This window comes from Laccaria bicolor, genomic scaffold, assembly GCF_000143565.1.
Source record: "Laccaria bicolor S238N-H82 LACBIscaffold_9 genomic scaffold, whole genome shotgun sequence".
NCBI lineage: Eukaryota > Fungi > Basidiomycota > Agaricomycetes > Agaricales > Hydnangiaceae > Laccaria > Laccaria bicolor.
Window position 1 is genome coordinate 17,873 of NW_001889880.1, and position 21,054 is coordinate 38,926.

Here is a 21,054-nt window from a genome sequence, read left to right on the forward strand (position 1 = left end):
TTGGCTCTGACTCTTCCCTCCTCGGGTACTGGCGTAGGAGGGGAGGCAGCAGTCGTGAAAGAGGTCTTAAGATCATGTTCTGGGAAAAAGGCTTCAAGACGTTCATAAACGTCCTCCGGTGGCGGACGAGGAGCCCATGAATCGTCCCCTCGCATTTTCCTATCAACAGGTTTATTCGGTCGAGGAACCGCGGACGGACGATAAGAAGTGGGGAGCAGTGCCTGGGGCGGGAGCTGCAGATTCATACTGGAAGACTCCGTCGAGGTTTCTGTTTGCACCTTCAACGGTGGGCGCGGTACAGATTTTGGCCTCTCACTTGGCCGTACGATCCAAGTGCCCCCGCCTGGGTCAGAATCATCGTCATCTTGACTGTATGCTGGAGTTTCGCTTGTGGAGGATGACGGAGGGGGTGGTGTGAGTGACTTTGTAATTTTTCAACACGTGGAACATACCGTGTGGAACGTTCAGCGTCGCCCGCCCTGGAATGACGATCAATGCGTTTCTTGTGTTCCTCGGCGACTTGAATGCTAATTGACTTTTTGGCTCTGGCTGTTCCCTTGCTGGGTGGTGTAGGAGGGAGGGCCCTAGGCTCCGCAGTTGTAGCAGAGGTCCCACCAGAGCTTGCCTCTGTAACTGGTTTATCAAGGTCGTGTTCTGCGAAAAAGTCTTCAAGAAGTTTATAAACGTCTTCCGGCGGCGGACGAGGAGCCCATGTAGGGCTCCCGTCAGAAAATGTGCTGTCTCGCATATCAACAGGTTTTTTCCGTGGAGAAACTCAAGAGAAACTGCGGCCGGACGATAGGAAGGTGGGCTGGGGCAGAATTGGGGTAGAACCTGCAGATTCACACTTGAACTTGATTCAAGCTTTTCTATTTGCACCTGAAACGGTGTGCATGATGCAGGATTTGGCGGGATTTTTGCCAGAGGTACTTAAAGGTAAACCGTAAAGGCAGTACAGCCCACTTTGTATCATGACATTGATACATGATGGCGCTTGTGATTAATGTGGATGGCAAAACCTCCGAAGCCATTCGCCACTCGCCGGCTTGGCGAGTCGAGTACGCGAGAGCTTGGCAAATGCTGGCGAATGCTGGCGAATGAAAAAATTTGAATTTCTGTCGTTTTGCGCCAAAATAGTATCCTATTATTATCTTTGATTTTTTTCTCAGCAATCACAATCATTTTTCGTCACTGACTCACTGCTGAGGCCTGCTTTGGGTCTGTGTAAGTATTGTCGAGATCAAAATTGGATGGGATCAACGGATCGGAGCATTCAAATCAGGAACAAGAATTGGTTTTCAAAGGGAATTTGGGGAATTTGGCCTGCAGTCAGAATTTTCCGACGTTGACAACCATAGATGATATTTTATGTGCCCATAAAGGTCTGTTATTCTCTGAAATTTTGGCAAACTTCGCCAGGTCTCGCCACCCTGTTTTTAATTTTTTGTTTCGCCAGCCGGCGATCGCCGGCTGGCGAAACTGGCGTGGCGAGCTGGCGAGCTGTTGCCAACAACACTACTTGTGATGTCGTGCATCTCGAAACGAAGTTGATCACAGCGCGTCACGAAACGTTACACTCATGTGTCACGGGTACCGTCCAAGTACCCCCTAACGAATACAGCCTACCATGTCAATCCCGATCTACGGAAACTACCACGGGTGAATATCTTTTTCACCTTACCCAAAAGATTGAACTCCAACGTAACTTATTCAAAGAAATCCAGTTACTACTCCAAACGCCCAACGGTGAACGACGCCAGGCTCTCTGCACTCCCCGAGGCCCTTTTCCATGGCGCGATAGTTCTTGATATCGGATGTAACGAGGGCTGGGTGACTTGTGAAATTGGTGTGTATTTCTTGTTCATTCTGAGCCCACAAGTTCCCTCAAGGTTTCTTGTTAGCTCAATCGCTGGGACCGCACAAAGTAATCGGAGTAGACATCGACGACACGTTGGTCCAGGCTGCGTGGAGGAGGAGGCGTACAGTTTGGTCTTTACAAGGCCCTTCACCCGCCACGACCTCAACGTCCAATAACGTGGGCGAGCGTTCCTCAAAAAAGCGCAAACTAGAGGTGGAAGCACCTGTCGTAGGTGCAAGCACCCGACGTCGAAACTACTTCCCTCTCTCATGCGAGCACGAATTCGGCTCACTTCCCATACCACCATCCACAATCCGGGGAAAACACGCCTTTCCGCACAATGTCTCCTTCAGGACGGCGAATTGGATTCGGGATGAGATACCGGAGGATGCAGAGGGTTATGATGTAGTTGTCGCGTACGCCACTTCGGTCTTCGCCTAATTGTCAAAGATCTCTGACAGGTTTTCTTCTACAGATTCTCGGTCTCTAAATGGATTCACCTCAATGAAGGCGACGAAGGCCTGAGGCAATTCTTTCGTAAGGTCCACTCGGTATTGAAAACGGGCGGGGCATTCGTGTTGGAACCACAGCCCTGGGAATCCTACGCCAAGGCTAGGAGGATGAGCGAGGCAAGTTCAATATGGCTCCGTTGATATAGTAGTCATGTTAATTTAGCGCATTGCAGAAGCTCAAAGAAAACGCGAAAAACCTGGTGATACGACCGGAGCACTTCAGCGATATACTTCGAGATATCGGATTCGAGTCACCACGTCACTTTGGTTCGATCGGTGAGGGTGGTGAGTGGCTCCTAATCCCTCATAGTTCGTGACTCATCTTTGAGTGCAGGATTCCATCGGCCCGTTGATATATATACAAAGCCCCGAGTCAACGTTTAAGTTTTGGGACTGGCTCGGGCGCGCTATCACTGATACTCAACATTCTCTTCTGTATACAAACCTGACTGCCAACCAATCTAGTAGCCACTCGACGCGGACGATTCCTTTGCAACGCCTCTTGTGATTTGGATGCTCTAATCTCTTATGACAACGTGCCTCTCCATCTTATGGTGCATGCAACTTAACGTGTTTTGGACAACCTCAATCCCGCGGGGAATCATCTACCTTCTCGGAAAGCCAGCTTGATATCCCACACCATGTTTGTGGGTGGGTGGGCAGTGGCATCTCTGCCGCACGAGTCAGAGAGTCCTGAAGTGCAAGGCCGACACGGGCACGTCTCGGGTGTGGGGCGCTCAAGTCTGCCTAGTCATGACCCAATGTAAGACAAATGTCCATCGTTCATAAAAATAAGTGTAAGATAAGTAAAGATGAACCATCCCAACGTCCAATCAATTCACTAGGAACCATTGGCCCTCAAATCCCTATGTATAAACATAAATACTCATCTCTACCCAAATCTCCGAGATGAAAGTTCAACCTCTTTCACGTTCAAAGTGGGCCTGTAGGTAACCCTCAAAGCCTCCCAGCAGGTAAGCACTCCGCATCCCAATCATCGGGTACCAACTCGCTCACTCGTTCCCGGAACGCAGCGAGCGTACAAATTTCAGGGTGGCCTTCTAAGTGTCTGCCTGGGCCAGCGCACAGGGGAAGGATGAGGTTTTTGTGCTGGTATCGCATTCGGACGTCTGGTGGTGTGATGGGAGTCAGTAATAATGAGCAACCTAAGGGAGATACGAACAGTGCTGTGTGGGGGTTGTTTTTACTAGGAAGGGCAAGAAAGATTGAGGGTAATTGGGAGATTTGTCCTGGTTAGCCGAGTCACCCGATTTCTTGAAGAGTTCAAAGGTGATCGCAGCTGTGAAGGCTGGCCATCTATCAGGAAACATGAAGCGGGTCAGACCAAGCGAAGAGAAAAAGAAAGGTACACGGCGTACTTCTCATCAAACACATCCAAAGTAGCGCACAACCCCGCAATGGCAGTATCATGCGTACTATGAACGAGAATCTTCAAAGGGTCCTTATCCCCATGGTCGACTTTATGCTGCATCTTGCCTATCATGTCGCCCAGCAGCGGGCCCATACCTAACCGGCGGACTTCTTCGGTCTTATCTGGTGATCACCAATGAATCATGAAGGAAGATCAGTTAGTTATCCGGTGGGTGTGGTGAAGAGGGACTAAAACCATCTCACACCCTAGTTTGGTTGAAAGTCGAGGAACGAGTTAGACGTGACTCAGGTGGGTGGGGAATACGTGCCTGCGAACCATTCAGTCACTACGGCCCTTTCCTGTGGAATATGAGGAGAAGATAGTTTGGGACACCCTATTTACGTACGATGAGATCAATGACTGTCGGGTCTTCAAATTCCGCTGGGACTTTTAGGCCATGAGCAGTCGCTGCACGGACCTATAGCGAGGATAAAACCATAAACGCCAATGACAGGACTATGTGGTACCAAAAACGCACCGTATCAAGAACGCCCGAAGCTCGTGGTTTGCCGTCTATACGTATTGGGTTCCCGTCGAGATATTTGGAAAGCTTGGGGTCAAGATGTTCTAGTGTATGATTGAACGCTTCAGCAGCGGCTGTTCAGGCCAAATGTCGTTGAGCACAAATTGCAAAAAATTACGTCGGAAAAAAAGCTTACACACCTTTCGCGAAACTGACGAGTAAAATTTCTAGACGTTTGCATCCGTAGGTGTTACCGATCAAGTTCTCGTCTTTTCCGTTGCTGAAGAGGGAGGGCGAGTTGATGGAGTCTGAGTTGTGTTAAGTAAGAAGGTATGAATCTGTACCGTATCAGAATGGGGGGTATGGCGGCCGGGTGGCACTTGCTTGTAGGGTATAGTCCGTGGATGATTTGCTGTAGCGATTCTGTAGTTCTTGGGATATTTGTGGTACTTGCGGAGTCGCGTTAGGAGAAGGAGAAGAATCGTGGGTTATGGGGAATGCTCACCGGAAGTACACTGCTTTTGTGTCTTGGATCGTATCTGGGAGAAATCCCAACCTAGGATTGCGAGTTACGCCTGGGTGAATAGAAAGAACGATCAGGCTGACTTCTCTATATAAAGCCTTCGCAAGCCTTTCCCGAAGCTAAAAGTGGACTATGCTTGCCGTCAGAAACGGTATTTTAGGACTCTTTTAAAGGACGCACCTGTCTTCCGATATCCGTCAACTCGCCTAATAGACTGTACACAGCTCTTGAGCACGAGCCTATGAAATATGAGGAGAAGAACTCACCACTCCCCATCTGCTGACCTCCCATCGCGTCTCTCCACAACCTTCCTTGTCTGAGGGACCTCGGCCGTATCTGGGTTTGCATTCACGAACCCTGTCACAGCGGCCTTGAACCGGCGAGCCGTTTTACACATCATCCAGTGTTCTGGAATATTTGCTGGAGGGCCTGCAAGTCGGATACCAACCGGGGTGCGTTCGCCTATTCCCAACAAAGATGAGTGACCGTCGCAGCCTGGTAATACGGTACGTACCATGGCGCACGTATACGTGCACCTGCTCCAGTTGAAGATTCACGGGTGCAACAGTGTAACCAGCGACGTCAAACGGAACCTGTGATGGATACGGAACAAAATAATCTCCTTTGTACGGTGGATTCGATGATCTGTGAGGCATTGTAAAGTCACTTTGTGCGGCTTGGTTGGGTATCCTGGCGCTGACAGATATCAGAAAGAGAGCAGAGATCGACAGTAGCAATAAGCCAAGATAACTTTTGTTTTCAGGTCTCATGTATCTTGCAGACTTTGTGGAAGGCGAAAAAACTCACCAAGACGCTTGCTCACGGCCCCTGTCGAAAGGTCACACTTGTCCTATGTTATTGTGACCAAATTGTGACATAGCCCTTTCACTTGCCTTTCACCACATTTTTTTTCTGGCTTATTCGACTTACTCTTTCTGCTTTCCCTCTCTCTCAGATACGTGTCCAAGATATCTGCGCTATGAAGGAGTTCTAGTGGACTAAACCTCTTTGGCCTGCCCTTTCTTCCGAGGTGGAGAAATCGCAAGAGAAATTGAAGAATACGGAGTCCTTCACGCCCGAATGGGAGAGGGGTAAATTCCTGGAACGAAAGATCGACTTGCTCTTTCAGTCTTCTCCTGGACGTGAAATCAGGCAATACCGAGGCTCTCCATAATCCACAAACCAAACTCATGGTCTACATGAAGGTATAGACATATCATAGACTAAATCTCGCATCAAATTTACTATTCGAGAAGCAGCGGTCCCAATCCACCAAAACACACATCTACGCATCCTGGATCGACTTCAACTCAGCCCACGTCGACATCCCAAAGAAACTAGGCAACTTATTCCACATATTCTGCCTACCTACCGAATGCCGCAACTGACAGTACGCCACACACTCCCGACAGACATGAAGCTCATGCCACCTTGTATACTGCCTAAGCGGGTCCAACGGGTCTTCAGCTTCCAACGCGTGCCACTCCGCATAAGGGCCTCTTGCATACGCGCACAGCCGAGACCGACACCACGGGGAACGACGAAAATTGAATAGGAACGAATGGGTCATCTTCATCACTGCCAACCGGAGGCAATCCCTGCCAACGAGGCACTTAGACTTCGTTTCCCAGTCTATATCGCCTTCTTTGCGCGTGAGTACCCTCCGGCCGCCCATACGCGCGACGCAGTAGTATGCGTAGGGCAAAAGTTGGAGGACGTGGTTCTCGTAAGCGAGGTTGATGACGCGCATGATGGCGTCGGATTTGATAGGTTCGTAAGCCCTGAGAGCGGCTTTCATCTTGTACGCCGCGAATGAGGTGGGGAATTTGGATGAGAGGAGGGAGATGCAGCGGTGCCGGAGGGAATGGAAGAGGTATTTGGTGCTGAGGCGGAGGATGCCTGATATAAAGTCCAGCAGGGGGTCGAGCTCTGCTTCTTGAGGGAGGTTGTCAAAATGGCTTGGGGAGAGTCAGCGGAGGGTCGATAGGAAGAGGATCGGAGAAGCATACGATGGGTGGTAAACTGCCTTTAACAGATCCACGACATCTTCGACTTTGTCGTCGTAGAGCGGTACGACGTGACACCCATCGACGACGGCCTCTCCTGATGGCTGAGGTACTGTAAAAAGACCAGCAAAGCATTCCGAGTGGTTAGATAGGACTGTCTGGTGGACGCGGAACAAGGTGTTTTGGACAGAGAAAATAATGGATCCGTCGTGGAACCAGAAATCTGGGTGTTGTGTCGGCGGCGCTATCGCTCCAGTGGTGTCTGAATCCATGTTTCGGGTGTTGCCCTAAAATTCGACAAGAAGAAAGAGGAAAAAAAATCGAAACGATGGAGAAGAGAAGCAAAGGCAAGGAAGAAGTGAAAGTTCTTGGGTAAACACATTGGAGGGCCAGGCGTGCTATAAGTATCTTGTCGAGTCGAAGATTGAGGAGGTTGAAGACTCTGCGATCGGGGGCTGTGCGAACATGAGTCTTGGATCAATTTTCGCCTCGTGTTGACACCAAATAAATCTTACATAATCTTCGCACTTGGTTGGTACTTTCGTGTTTTACTTCTATGCTTGGAGAAAATGCAACATATTCCAGTGCTCATCTTCGAGAGCGGGACAAGATCCTCGAAGAAAAGCACAGGAAGGAAATTGCCGTTATTGAGCGGAAAATCGAGCGGCTCAAATGGTCCAACAACGACACCGTGAAACAGCTATTCGAAGCCCAGAACCGTTGCCAGCGTCTTGCGCACTCTCTTGGGTTCAAAGACATATATGAGGCTCAGGTTACGATTGATACCGCCGACTACGACACGTCTTTCAAGGACTCTTTGGAACGCGTTCATACGTTGGAAGTTGAGTTGCTGGCAGAGCGGAATGAGGGCGAGAGCTTGCAGGAAAAGCTTCTTCTCGCGGAGGAGGAGAAGCGTCAGATCCAACTCCAGCTGGAGAAGATGATTGCGGATAAACAGTATGTGATCGTCTCTGTTTTTTTGGAACAACGCTGACTCTATGTGGTGAATTAGACCCAAACCATCGTATGCGAAGCTCAAGGCAGAGCACGCTGACCTTCAAGCGAGATATAACGCGTTAAAAGACGTGAAAGAACGCGCTGCAGAACGATATAAGGTCGACTACAAGAAATGGCGCGACTTTAGCAAATGGTTGTTCACAGAAGACGACAATCACCGCAAACATCGAAATGAACAGGGAATCTCGGCAACGGAGAAGAAGAAACGCGACTATGAAAGTATCATGAGGAAGAAACAGAAGATGGTGGATTTCGCACCTGATCTGGCGCAGTTCGCGGGCGAAGATGATGAAAATCCTAAAGATCCTGAGGCCGCGACGACGCCGACCCGTCCTCCACCCCCCATTGGTCGCATTGACATCGAGGGAGATAAGGAGAATCAGGAAAATCATTCTACCCCAGTCCCTTCGCACAAATCGCATCGCATATCATCAGCCCCACCCGTCACCAAGTCGACACCTCTTACCAAATTAGCACCACTTTCGAAATCAACTCCCCCCGCATATAACCTTCAATCACTCAACAACAGGATTCCCTCTGCGCCTTCATGTTCGCCCACCATTTTTCTCGATCCCGCCGTCCCAACAACAAGTACCCGTTCTGTGTCAAGTACGCGAGTCCCCCTTTCTTTCAAGCCAATACCCAACACGGAACCGCGGAATACCATTGTTATCAAGAATGAACCAAATTCGAGTCCCACAAATTTGAGTGACGCTCTCAAACGGCCACATTCTCCAACTCTGTCTCCCCCAGTTCCGAATTCATCTGATACTGAGGAAGATTCCCAAGGTTTATCTCTTGTCGTTTTTTACTCCATACGTTACTGATGTTCACACACCAGCCATATCATACCCCCTCACCACTACGGCAAAACCTGTAGTTTTCAAGATACCAGCACCGCCTCTTGTCCCTAAGGCTTTGAGGTTGAACCAAGCTGGGGGATCTTCCGACACAGAGGACGATTCGCAAGGTACATAGTCATTTTTTTCCCATTGGTTCTTATTCTTACCGTTGCAACTTAGCTCCCGACCCAACCCCAGTTCCACTCCGTCCACGAGAAGAGTTCCCGACCTGTCCACCTGTTGCCGTCGCTGGGCCTTCTACTGCACGACAAGGTGGCTACGGAGCTATCCAGCCACGACGGCCTGGTCAGCTTGGCGGGGATAGCAGCAGACCCAACAAGGTGAGGAGAGTGAGTGGGAACGAGTTTGCAGGGGGGTCTAGTTCGAGTCGACCGCAGCATGACATAAAGGATCAGCTTATACCGCGCATCTCGGATGTGAAGGGAAAGGGAAAAGAGAGAGAGGAAGATTTTATTACTCCGTTGACTAGCCGAACGGTTGGACAGAAGCGTATTGAGGATTATTCGGCGTTTAAAGGAAGGGGAAGGTATGCTAGAGGGGGTGATGCAAGGTACGATTAACCAATCCCTCCTTCCCGTCGCCTCACTTCATTCATTGGTCTAACTCGACTTTAGCGCTGGCAAAACTATCAACACTTTATTCACCATCGACCCAGCTCAGAACGGTGGAGTTGACTACCAGTACGACGAAGTTGTACGAGGGAAAGAGCAACGCCGGCACATGAACGCAGGAGACTGTGAATGTTGTCGAGACGTGAGCGGTTCCCAGTTCTCCCAACTTTATCTCATACTGATGCCCTGGACAGTACTACGAAGCCGTTGGCCCCCTCCCTAATCGCTTACAACAACCACTATGGCGCTCACCTTCCAGCAAGCCCTGTGCACGACATTCTTATGAAAACCTCTCTTCTTCCACATCTTCAGCCCGCCGTGATAAAGGTTCTAGTTCCTCCCACGAACGCGAGGTCGACACACACAAAAAAGCCATCTCGCGTCATCGACATACGTGGGCACGCGCGAATACGCCGCCTGGGTATTGGAATATTGGGTTTCCGGATACGCAGGAGGTGGGAGATATTAATGAGAGGGCTGAGGAGATGCATAGGAAGAAGAGGGAAGAGGTGGAGAGGGAGGTTGGGGGTGGGGGTGGGAAGTATCGGAGGAGGTAGGGTTTTGGAGGGAGATGTGACTGAGGAGAGGGGGCTTTGCTGTTCGTATGTTTTTCTGTGTGACTTGCTATCTTTGTAACATTTTTTCACCTAGTCTATCCGCCTCTGCTTTGGAAACTCAAGCGCTTGCGCTGTTTTCTATGCTTGTGGGCCATGTTCTCCTTTTCTGCAGCACAAGACTTACTAGGTCACGGCCCTAACACAATTTGAGGTGTCTGTTTTTCATGTCAGGTTTTGCTACAATCTCGAGGTGGACAATGATGTCATAAATCATGAGCTAATACCAAAGCGCTGTGGGCTTCAACGGCCGTCCGCCGTCAAACGGAAAGGTAGTTATAGACCACACTTGCATACTTTTGCGTAATCGAGTCTAATCGAGTCGCTCCCGCCTTCTAACATACGTACAACATATTACTTTCATGAGCCATAATTTGCTTATACTTTCAGGGTGGCTACCGAATTGATTCCGTCAGGAGTAAGAACAAAAGTTGCTGCGAACACTGTATGTTCCTTCCACGCGCCTGGTTGCGACATGCCCAAGCACCGTCGTGGGCTTCTTCGCTAACCTTTACACGCACCCTCACCATCTCGTCAGTTCAGGGGCCCCTCGAACCACCACTATCAACCAAGACGCTCCCAGCGTACTTCACCACAGAGGTTCTACGTAAACATGCCCACAGGCCCGCATTGATTTGCAGGAAAGAGAAGCCCCGTTCTCATGGTGGACCGCCTTCACGGAACCTTGGTTCCCCCTCACGTCTTGCATGGGACTTTGAAGAGTTCGATAGGCATATAAACGCGCTTGCTCGGGGCTTGCTAGGGATGGGCGTGAAGAAAGGGGATAGGGTGGGGGTTATTATGGGGAATACTAGGTTCGTCGTCGTTCCTTGACTCTGCTGTTCAACTAGTTTAATTCTGGCTCTGCAGTGCGTACGCGATGCTCCAGTGGGCCTGTGCAAGCGTTGGCGCTATTTTGGTGACCGTTAATCCTGCGTATCGTATACAGGAACTTGTATGTTCCCTTCGTCATAATACCCTAAATTCATTCAATGACGCCAAGCTCGAATTAGGTCGACGCCTTGAAGCTCGTCGGAGTCCAACATCTCTTTGTAGTCCCCCGCATAAAGACATCCACATACGTCCGCATGCTGGCCGAAGTATTTCCTGAAATAAGAGGGCAAAAGCCAGGGGAGATACAGATAGCCGAACTCCCGGAGCTACGAAACTTGGTGGTGATAGATAACGTCGAAGAGGCACGCGAGGATCTTGCAAAGTTACACATCAAATCTATGGTCGATTGGCGGGAGGTTCTGATGTGGCGTGACGATGCTAGGGAGAGCCGCATACTGCAGGAAATCATGGCAAGCTTGCGAAATGATGATGTCACCAACCTTCAATTTACGAGGTTCGTGTTATGCTTCTATAAGAAGGAAGCCATATTGATGGAACATTTCATTTAGCGGTACTACTGGTCTTCCAAAGGCTGTCTCGGTAGGTATACACACTTATCTGAAAACGTAATGATGTTCCCATATCAGGATTAGCTGACGCATTCCAATCTCTTGAATAACGGACTTTCGATAGGACGATGCATGTATTTGACGGACAAGGACGTGCTGTGTATGGTTTATCCCCTCTTTTTCTTTGTAAGACTGAATCACCTGCAGGCAACGTTCCTCCCTTATTCCATTGCTTTGATAAGTTCCTCTCTGTCATTCCACCCTCTCGCAACTCATAATGACAATACTATACGCCTCGTCCTAGGAAATTTGGCAGCATGGACCCATGGGGCATGTATCGTTTACCCCTCCGAGATATTCAATCCCGAAGCCATCGTGGACGCGGTCGTTGAAGAAGAATGCACTGCCCTACACGGTGTTCCCACTCATTTCCTAGGCGTCTTGGCCGAGGTCGAGAAGCGAAGACAACTTGGGGATGAAGTCGATACAACTAATTTGCGGTAAGCTCAGTGGCTCCTTTCAAATCTTTGAAGTCGTAGCATATTCTGAATCAGGTTATTAGCACTGGAATTGCTGCTGGCTCCCCGATCCCAATTGATTTGATGAAGAGCCTGATTTCGAAGATCAATCTAACAGACCTAACAAATGCATATGGCATGAGTGCGTTTTTTCGTCCTACTTCACTTGAATGCGAAGTAATGAAAGGATTTTTGGGGTAGCCGAAACCAGGTATGCCCCCAAATTTCTTTGGATGAGCGGCAGTATACTTACAAAGTCGCCAGTCCTGTATCCTTCCAAACGACGCCCGCCGATCCCATTGAGAAACGGGTGGAAACGGTCGGAAAGGTCCAGCCCCATGTCAAGGCAAAACTTATTGACTCAGAGGGTAATATCGTTCCCGTTGGGGTCCCAGGAGAGATTTGCGTTGCTGGATATTTGTTACAGAAAGGGTAAGTATTCGCAATTGAGTTTTTTTTGAATGAGAAATGACGGTGTGATAGGTATTGGGAAGATGAAGTTCAGACAAAGGCTGTTATGAAGGTTGACGAGGAAGGCACTTTGTGGATGCACACTGGCGACGAAGGTATAATGGACGCTGAAGGTTATCTTCGGAGTGAGTAGCCCTCTCCTTTGTGATCGTTCCATTGTTGATGGTCTTTGGCAGTCGTTGGCCGTATAAAGGTAGCGCGATTGAACCTGAGTGATGTCGCAAAGGCTAATTGTTAACAAGGATATTATCATCCGTGGTGGAGAGGTACGCCGGTTATTTCTAACTTTATTATAGTACGGACTCACTAGATATTTCATTCAAAGAATTTATTTCCAGTGCAGATAGAGAATGCAATGACTTCACTCCATGCCATCCGCGAGGCTGCAGCAGTCGCAGTGCCGAGTGAACAATATGGGGAAGTTGTTGGGGCGTGGATTGTCCGTGAACCGGGCACCCACGTCTCTCGGGAAGAGGTTCGCAATCATGTCGCGAGCACGATGAACCCTCAGGTGAGTTTTCTTGTTTCCGTGGAATAAAAATGTTCATTTCTAATTCTAAATACCGATCTAATACAGAACGCCCCGGCATGGGTGTGGTTCATCGGTGAAGATGGCGTGCAAGGTGAATTGCCCAAGACAGCAAGTGGCAAGGTGATGAAGCATGTACTCCGGAAGTGGAGCAAGAAAGCTGTGGAATTGCAGATTGGGCAGGTCTCACGCTTGACCCAGTAGCTATGTTGATGTGAAGTTGCCTGCAGGATGTTTGTCCTTATAAGCAGTGAATTTGAGTTGATAGATATTTTTAATTTGTCCTCCACATATTCAAATTTTATTTGCTGAATATATAGGCAGTGCCAGAACTTGGATCTCCAGCCCTTTGACTTCATGTATTTTCCCATGTTGCCTCTAGATTTTCAATTACATATATAGATGTTCAACTCTGGAAATCCTTTCCCTTACATCCAGAACTGATCTCCAGCTGCTCTGAAGACTGACTCTGTGTATCTTCCCAAATCCCAGGTCTCCAGGTGTCTGGCTGAAGGCTGAAAAAAAAGTGACCCCCCATCAATTTCTGAATTTTGAAAGGCAGTGATGTTCCATGGATGATGATGCATCTGAAGCTGACATCAGTAAACTATGTGCACACGTATAGTGTCTGATATCCAGCTTTCCGAGGATTTCCCGGAAAGTAGAAGAGGTTGCTGCCCCAGATTTCCAGAGCTTGTACAACCTCTTCTTGGATACGCCTGCCGACCGTCTTCTTAAGGAAGAGAGTCATCACACCTTCTCATCAGTCTCACTAAACGTTCATCAGGAATACGTGTTGTTAGCAAGCTTCTATGAGAACTCTAGTGTTTGAAAGTCCGGTTCGGTCCGGTTTTTTGATGCCCAGGGACGTTAACCGTAACCGTAACCGGTCTGCCTTTTCCCCAGAAGTCAAAAGACCAGACCGGACCGCAAAAAGACCGCAGACCGCGGTTTTTTGCGGTCTATAGACTGGTTTCGGTCTGCATCAGTTTTAACCGGTTTATGACCGGTCTTTAGGCCAATATTTTAAAATTATGAATCGGTAAATTTATTAACATCTCTAATAGCTTCAAAACGAGCCCAAGAACGTTAAATTCCGTTAGGAATTGGTGCTTCTATAAAATAAGTCTGGTACATCTATTATTCCCAAAAGTAATTTACATTTTAATTCATATCTCTCTCGTTTTTTTACCAAATCGTACGTTCTTGGGTGCGTTTTAAAGGGTATTTAAGGGGCTACAAAAGACCGGTCCAAACCGGTCAAGACCGGTTCACGTTAACCGGTTTTTTTGCGGTCTTTACATTTCAAAAATAAAAGACCGTAACCGCAGGTCCGGTCTTTTGCGGTCTTGGTCCGGTCTGGTTACGGTCTTTTTCCAGTCACGAGACCGGACTTCCAAACACTAGAGAACTCACAGAACACCTGCTACAACCGCCACCTGCATTGTTGTCGTCCATCTGTCTCAATCAACATGTGGCCATTGTTGTGTGTCATCATCCTCATCATTGGGTCACATTGCTCAGTGTAGCAGGGGGTGAGGTGTTGACATGGCAGTGTTGTGGCAGTGGTTATGATGGCCGCTAGGTGGGTTGTGGCTATTAAAAAGGAGAACAAGAGGAGCTGGTGGGGCTTACAATGTGATGTGCTCACCTGTCTAGTGTGGACAGTGATGATGGTATGTGTTGTCACCATCTGGGATGATGTGGCACATCCATGTCCTGTGTTGTAGTCACCTGGTAGTTCTGTATTGTTGTTGAGTTGTTGCTGTCCTGTGTTGGCGTCGCACCATTGTTGTGTTGAAATGCTCAGGTTGTCGTGAGCACTCGGGTTGAATAGGGACCCTCGCAAACGCGCGAGGTTTTCTAATTTCAAGTAGCTACCCAAATACGTAGTATAATTTGAAATATATATCATCACATGAAGGAACAACACAAACATTGTCTAATCTTCATGAACATGATCCGCTTGTAAATCCAACACACCCCCACAAGCACATCACAGAGTGGAGACAAACAGAGTAAAGAAACGCACCCCCCCAGAAAATCAACAAACAACGCCCTGCAAAACTGCACCTGTCTTCAAAATGCGACATTGTCTTCAAAATGCGAATCACAAAAAACTGCTGCCACCACCTCACCCTTTGATTTCTTTGACTGCTCCCAGGCTCGCTTCTCTGGGCAATCAGACTTGAAGTGCCCCTTTTCATCACAGAAAAAGCACGTGACATCAGCTCCTGCAGTGTTCCGCGCTCCATGACCCTTGCCACTTGTAACTGCCATCACTTCATCCTCTGGGTCCTTCGCAATGTTTGAGTCACCAGATTGTCGCACCTCCTCGTTCAGTAGGTGTGCGATAATGTTGTTCAGGGTGAGCAACTTGGAAAGGGTTGCATCGAAGTTGATGATGACAGGGTCATATGAGGGGGGAAGTCCCATGGTAAGTGCCAGTATCTTGTCTTGGTCACTGACTTCAACTCCAGACTGCTCCATACGAAATGCAAGGCCCTGAATATGACCAATCCAGGCCTGCATCGACTGTCCAGCCACCTTCTTTGCAGTTAAGAAGTGTTGCCAAAGGGCCAAGCTTGTCGCAAAGCCAGCTGCACGATGGACATGCTCCAAAGTCTCCCAAATATCAAGCAGGTCTCAGGATCGCATATGCGATAGCTGGCCATCTTCTACACACAAAATCATCTCCGCTCATGCCTCATCCATCCTTCCAGTGTCTTGTTTCTTCTTCGCCTCCTCCAACTCTGCCATAATCGTCAATATGGCTTTGACCCCCCCATCTGCATCTACCCCTGAGATTGGAATCTTGACCATGGGCCACAGGCCCCACCGGACGAGGATGGCTTCCATCCGAACAGACCACTCGGCATAGTTGGAGTTGTTAAGATTTGGAAAATGAACAGTTGTGTCAGTCATAGTGGGAGTGGGGATTATCACAGCCAGGGAAAAGGTGAGTGGAGAGTCCTTCAAAAATCTTCTTCGAGTTCGTCAATTTCTTCTGCAGTGATATCGGGCTGTGGCTGTCCTCTGCAGATGTTAAGGTTCTGCAACCTGTGGGGTGACTCTAGCTTGGTCAACTGCACACGAACAAGTGTGTCGAGTAGGAGATGGGATATTGGGATAAGCAGTGAGGGTATAACATGTGTTTGTGTTGAAATGCTCAGGTCATCGTGAGCACTCAGGTTGAATAGGGACCCTCACAAACACGTGAGGTTTTCTAATTTCAAGTAGCTACCTAAATACGTAGTATAATTTGAAATATATATCATCACACGAAGGAACAACACAAACATTGTCTAATCTTCATGAACGTGATCCACTTGTAAATCCAACATGTTGTATTGTGTCAATCTGGATGACAAACAACAAATTAGTTGTTGCTCGTCATTTGGTTGGCATGTTGCTGTTAGTGATGTGGCACCTGAATGTTGTATGAGTAAAGGAATGGGGGGCAGGGGTTGTGTTAGCTCACCTGGTTTGGCACATGACATTGACATTGTCCTCATTGTCACATTGATGTTGCAGGCACTCATTTTCTTGCCAGAGCTGGTGACATGGCGTTGCCATGTTGTTCTTGTGGTGTTGGGGCATGCCAGGCTGGTTGTGGGTGGGTTGTGGTGGCCATTGGTGATGGTGGTGGTGCGGCAATTGTGAGAATTGTGGATGATGGTGGTGGTTGAGGAGTAAGGTTGTGGGCAGGTTGTGGGACGTCCAAATCAAGTGTGGCCAAATGCCAACAATCAATAAATGAAATTTTGTCTAAGTCCTCAACTCAGATTTGGGCATGGCCACATGACAACAGCATCTAGTGAGCTCTGTTTAGTTACTTTAAACAGTGGCATGGTGCAGCTGCTAGATTACTCTCTCCTTCAGTCATGTGATGTCCTGTGGAGTTGTGGGTTCAATTCATGATGTTTGCACTATTTTTATACAATTTATATGATGGATGGTGAAATAGTCAAGCAATGTTGGCATTTCAGGCAGAAGCTACTTGGTCTGCTGACACTGTAGGGACAACAATCAAGGTCTATGGGGAAATGAGTTGAAAATATTGGAAGCTATTGAGTCTATGAACAAATGAACTGAGTGTGCCTGGACTATGGGTGTATAACCAGAGTTTATCAACACTACTCAGGGCAATGGAAGTGGCTCTGGAGCCATGTCTGGAACAGTCAATGGTTTTTCAATTTTCTCAAAAATGTGCATCTAAGAAGTAGGGTACTTTACCCTGACTACATATGTAAAATTGTAGATCAAGAGCAAAAGTTGTTCAATTTTAACAGATTTATTTTCAATTTTGGATAGATTTATTGTAACACAGTCCAGATCTTGATATAAGTACAGCTCTTTTGCACATGAAGCTCAAGGCAATGTCAGGAAATATTAATAACATACCAGTTGCCCATGTATCAGCATTTGATAGCAGTGCAACAAATTCTTTTTACCTATTGATTCTTTTTTTGTTGCCTGCTGCATGGCAACATGCCATTAGGACAGAGAAGTGTATGTAAGTGCTTCCACATACCCTGAAATATTTTATTAGCATTGACTCATACTTTGATGAACAATTACATTGAGTAGAACTGACTTTATATGCTCAGAACAACACAATTTTTCTTTCCAATGGTTCAAAAATGCATTCTGGGTTCAAATTGGAGTATCCTACAATTTATCACAAGTAAAGTGAGCTATTCAAATATTTTTCTGGCCTGTGGCACATAACACAACAAGAATAGCCTGTAGGGAGGTGAACTGCTCAAGCAGCTGCCTATTTGGGTGTTAATCCCAATTGGGTGTTAAATTTTCCCAGGTTCCAGAATAGGTGTTAACTACATTACTGTGATTTCAGACATTTTGCCTATCAAAATTTACTGACCACATAAGTAGAGGTAAACATAAAATACAGGTATTTTTTTTCTCAGCCTGCGGCACAAGTTATGGTTTTGTGGAAGATTGTGTGTGTTAGAGGCTGCCTGCCTATTCAGGAGTTAATTTTGATGGCAATCCCAATTGGGTGTTAATTTTTGATTGTTCCCAAACAGGTGTTAAATAACACCAGATTAGGCATTATTTTGTTCCAGACATGGCACCTGAGCCATGGAAGCTACTGACTTTCTATACAAAACTACTGAGGTTACATAATCAATCAGAAAACTACATATACATTTTCTTTTTCCTGATGGTCTTTTTCCAGTCACAAGACCACTTCAGTCACCCATTTTAGGGTACCTATGAGGTACATCAATTCCTTGATTTAGGGTACCTTGAGGGTACCCATTCCAGGGTGGTTTATGAGCTCGATACCAATACCATGGTACCATGGAATGGAAAACCCATACCATATCCCACTCATACCATACCATACATACCATACCATACCATGTTCATACCATACCATACCATGTTCATACCATACCATACCATACCATACCATACATGCCATACCATACCTACCATGGTCATACCATACCTTGGCAGGATTTCTCCTAAGTTATTTCAGCTGTTTCAGAGACTTAAGCTGATAACCTACCCCTTAGAATTCCTTATGACATTCCAATCTGAACAGGTAAGATAGATGTGTATTTATTAGCTACATGAAATCTATTTTACATTATTTTACATCAGAGGGAATAGGGAGGTAGAAGGGAAGGGGGATGTTCAAGGGAAGGGGTAAGTTGAAGGGAAGAGGGAGGTAGGGAAGATGTTGAAGGGAAGACCTAGGGGGGAGGGAGGGAAGAGGGAAGGGATGGAGGGAGGCAGGCAGGCAGGGAGAAAAGAGGGATGGGGGGAGGGAGAAAAGAGGGATGGGGGGAGGGAAGAGGGATGGGAGTAGGGAAGAGGGATAGGGGGAGGGAAGAGGGGTGGAGGGAGGGAGGGAAGAGGGATTGAGAGAGGGAAGAGGGAGGGAGGGAAAGATGAGGGAGGGAGGAAAGATGAGGGAGGGAGGGAAAAGGGTGAAAAAGGTAGAGAGAGGGAGGATAGAGGGAGGGAGGGAGGTAGGGGCGGATGGAGGGAGGGATGTGGGGAGGGATGGAGGGAGGGAAGAGGGATGGGGAAAGGGAAAAGAGGGAGGGAAGAGAGATGGGGAAAGGGAAAAGGGAGTGAGGGAGGGGAGGGCGTGGTGTGTCCCGTTCGTGTGTGGTGGACGTGTGCCCTTATCGCCGTTCGTGTGTGGTGCTTGTGGGTGCTTGTTGCCATTCATGGTGGTGGGTGCTCGGCTGGTAGTCGTCGTCATCGTTGTCGTCATCTGTTGTTGTTGTCCATTGTTGTTGTACAGCGTCGTTGTCCATCATCTATCATCATCATACGGCGTTGTTGTCCGTTGTCCATTGTCCATTGTCATTGTTGTCCGTCATTTGTCGTCATTGTGCGGCATTGTTGTCTGTCATCATTGTGCGGCATTGTTGTCTGTCGTCATTGTGCGGCATTGTTGTCTGTTGTTGTTGTGCGGCATTGTCGTCTGTCGTCATTCGGCATCGTGGTCCATCCTCATTGTTCGTTGTAATCGTCGTCGTTGGGTCCTGCATTGTTTTGTATGTGTGCGGTGTTGTGTTGTTTCACAACGTGAGGGTGGCCGCCCATCGCCTTCCCTTTGGGGGAGTGGTGATGTGGGGTGTGCGTGCTGTCAACCGCCAGTGAGTGGTCGACGGCGGTGGTGTTGTGTTAGTTGGGTGGGTGGTGATAGAGGTGGGGTGTACACACCATCTGCAATATGAGACGACTATGACAACGATGACTAATGTCATCGACGTCGTCATCCCATCACCGTTGTCATATGTTGATGATGGTGGTGGAGGGCGTTCACAGTGGGTGGGCGCTCATTGCCGTTTCTTGACACCAGTGATGGGCATTCGTTGACGGGGTGCTCGGCCCTTGTTTCCATTCGAGGATGGTGGGCAGTGGGTGTGGGCACTCGCAAAGTGGTGGTGAGCGCTCGTCATCGTTTGTTGGTGGTGGTGGATGGGCGCTACGAGCTGGTGGATGGGCGCTGGTGGCCGGTTGTCGTTGCTGGGCCATTGTGTGGTCCTCGTGTGGTGCTGGGGCCTTGTTGCCATTCATTGTTGGTCATGGTGGTTGTTGTCAGCGAATGTCGTGGTGGTTGTTGGGTGCAAGATGGCATGTCACAAAGTGTGATGTTAGTGTCCATCCTCAAATGACAAACACACACCTTTGTAATTTGTAGTGTCCCCTTTTTTCTATTACAATAGTTTGTATTGCCCGTTAAAAGTTGTAGTCTCGTATTTGTAGTCTCGTATAAGTTCATAGTGTATGGTCAAATCTTTTAAGGTACAAAAATTGGTAGTGTCTGCTTTTTTAGACTACAAAGTTTTGTAGTGTCCGCTTTTTTAGACTACAAAATTTGTAGTGTCTGCTTTTTAAGACTACAAAAGTTTATAGTGTCCGCTTTTCCAGACTACAAATATTTGTAGTGTCTTGCTTTTTCATTAGCAAAGTTTGTAGTGTCCAATTTTTTGACTACAATGATATCCTTGACTGTATAGGTACATGAAAATAAAGAAGTTGACTTTATACAAAAAGCCCTCCGTCATTCAGTCTTTGTACCTTGCAGAGAATTATAGTCAAGACTGACTATTGGAAAGGGTTGCATAGTGGCAAATGAGACAGGATGTCAGAGACTTCAGTCTTAGTACAGTTGAGGCTGACCACAGGAGAGGGTTACATAGTGACTGCTGATCATGGACAGGACAGGCAAGCAGAGAATGATAGTCAAGACTGACTATGGGAAAGGGTTACATACTGACAATTGATCATGAAGATCAGATATATAGCCTACAGTGAGATGTCAAAGAATGCAAACCCTTCAATGTCATGCCCAAGTTATGTTTCACATCAGTGGTGTTCTGTCTTTCCATTTGGCAGCCCCAGCCATTCTCTGGTCATATCTAGGCACTGATCTATGTCTGCCAACCATATTCAACCTTGACATGATCTCTGCACATGGTCTCTCTGAAGAGTTTGAAGGATGGAGGGCTGTTTGTTCAAAGTCAACCATATACCATGTACCTAGATAAAGCCAAGAACACTACAAAATATCAGAAAAGCAGAGACTGCAAATTTTGTAGTCTTTAAAAGCTGACACTAGACTTTTCCATCAGAAAGAGCAAAGACTACAAACTTTTCTAATAGAAAAAGCAGAGACTACAAAACCTTTCTAGTAAAAAAAACAGAAACTACACACTTTTCTAATAGAAAAAGTGCAGACT

The 21,054-nt window shown here is 47.6% G+C and overlaps 7 protein-coding genes across 7 annotated transcripts; 3 read left to right on the forward strand and 4 right to left on the reverse strand.

The window, feature by feature from the left end:
* Positions 1 to 1,627: 1,627 nt before the first annotated feature.
* LACBIDRAFT_248725 (uncharacterized protein) lies at positions 1,628 to 2,687 on the forward strand (the record flags this gene model as incomplete). Its single annotated transcript, XM_001879572.1, has 6 exons — positions 1,628 to 1,659; positions 1,725 to 1,846; positions 1,902 to 2,025; positions 2,098 to 2,274; positions 2,334 to 2,491; positions 2,554 to 2,687. The coding sequence occupies 6 exons, from the start codon at positions 1,628 to 1,630 to the stop codon at positions 2,685 to 2,687; spliced, it is 747 nt and encodes a 248-aa protein (XP_001879607.1).
* A 640-nt stretch (positions 2,688 to 3,327) lies between these two features.
* On the reverse strand, positions 3,328 to 5,558 carry LACBIDRAFT_318649 (uncharacterized protein; the record flags this gene model as incomplete). The annotated part of the gene is made up of 13 exons (XM_001879823.1): positions 3,328 to 3,500; positions 3,554 to 3,687; positions 3,750 to 3,924; positions 4,071 to 4,101; positions 4,149 to 4,220; positions 4,281 to 4,399; positions 4,466 to 4,545; positions 4,610 to 4,714; positions 4,771 to 4,821; positions 4,872 to 4,918; positions 4,969 to 5,002; positions 5,055 to 5,250; positions 5,303 to 5,558. 13 exons carry the CDS (start codon positions 5,556 to 5,558, stop codon positions 3,328 to 3,330), a joined length of 1,473 nt encoding a protein of 490 aa, XP_001879858.1.
* Positions 5,559 to 6,069: 511 nt separating this feature from the next.
* LACBIDRAFT_318650 (uncharacterized protein) lies at positions 6,070 to 7,066 on the reverse strand (the record flags this gene model as incomplete). The annotated part of the gene is made up of 2 exons (XM_001879824.1): positions 6,070 to 6,746; positions 6,798 to 7,066. The coding sequence occupies 2 exons, from the start codon at positions 7,064 to 7,066 to the stop codon at positions 6,074 to 6,076; spliced, it is 942 nt and encodes a 313-aa protein (XP_001879859.1). The 3' UTR covers positions 6,070 to 6,073.
* Positions 7,067 to 7,350: 284 nt separating this feature from the next.
* Positions 7,351 to 9,842, forward strand: LACBIDRAFT_318651 (uncharacterized protein; the record flags this gene model as incomplete). Its single annotated transcript, XM_001879573.1, has 6 exons — positions 7,351 to 7,751; positions 7,807 to 8,600; positions 8,653 to 8,781; positions 8,834 to 9,224; positions 9,289 to 9,427; positions 9,480 to 9,842. 6 exons carry the CDS (start codon positions 7,351 to 7,353, stop codon positions 9,840 to 9,842), a joined length of 2,217 nt encoding a protein of 738 aa, XP_001879608.1.
* A 504-nt stretch (positions 9,843 to 10,346) lies between these two features.
* Positions 10,347 to 13,024, forward strand: LACBIDRAFT_318652 (uncharacterized protein; the record flags this gene model as incomplete). Its single annotated transcript, XM_001879574.1, has 13 exons — positions 10,347 to 10,714; positions 10,770 to 10,854; positions 10,913 to 11,247; positions 11,303 to 11,333; positions 11,387 to 11,802; positions 11,865 to 11,962; positions 12,022 to 12,031; positions 12,085 to 12,252; positions 12,304 to 12,416; positions 12,468 to 12,484; positions 12,534 to 12,557; positions 12,617 to 12,802; positions 12,869 to 13,024. The coding sequence occupies 13 exons, from the start codon at positions 10,347 to 10,349 to the stop codon at positions 13,022 to 13,024; spliced, it is 2,007 nt and encodes a 668-aa protein (XP_001879609.1).
* Positions 13,025 to 13,935: 911 nt separating this feature from the next.
* Positions 13,936 to 15,745, reverse strand: LACBIDRAFT_325924 (uncharacterized protein; the record flags this gene model as incomplete). The annotated part of the gene is made up of 5 exons (XM_001879825.1): positions 13,936 to 13,957; positions 14,237 to 14,259; positions 14,472 to 14,697; positions 15,042 to 15,445; positions 15,620 to 15,745. The coding sequence occupies 5 exons, from the start codon at positions 15,743 to 15,745 to the stop codon at positions 13,936 to 13,938; spliced, it is 801 nt and encodes a 266-aa protein (XP_001879860.1).
* A 468-nt stretch (positions 15,746 to 16,213) lies between these two features.
* Positions 16,214 to 16,420, reverse strand: LACBIDRAFT_318653 (uncharacterized protein; the record flags this gene model as incomplete). The annotated part of the gene is made up of 2 exons (XM_001879826.1): positions 16,214 to 16,250; positions 16,302 to 16,420. 2 exons carry the CDS (start codon positions 16,418 to 16,420, stop codon positions 16,214 to 16,216), a joined length of 156 nt encoding a protein of 51 aa, XP_001879861.1.
* Between the last annotated feature and the right edge of the window lie 4,634 nt (positions 16,421 to 21,054).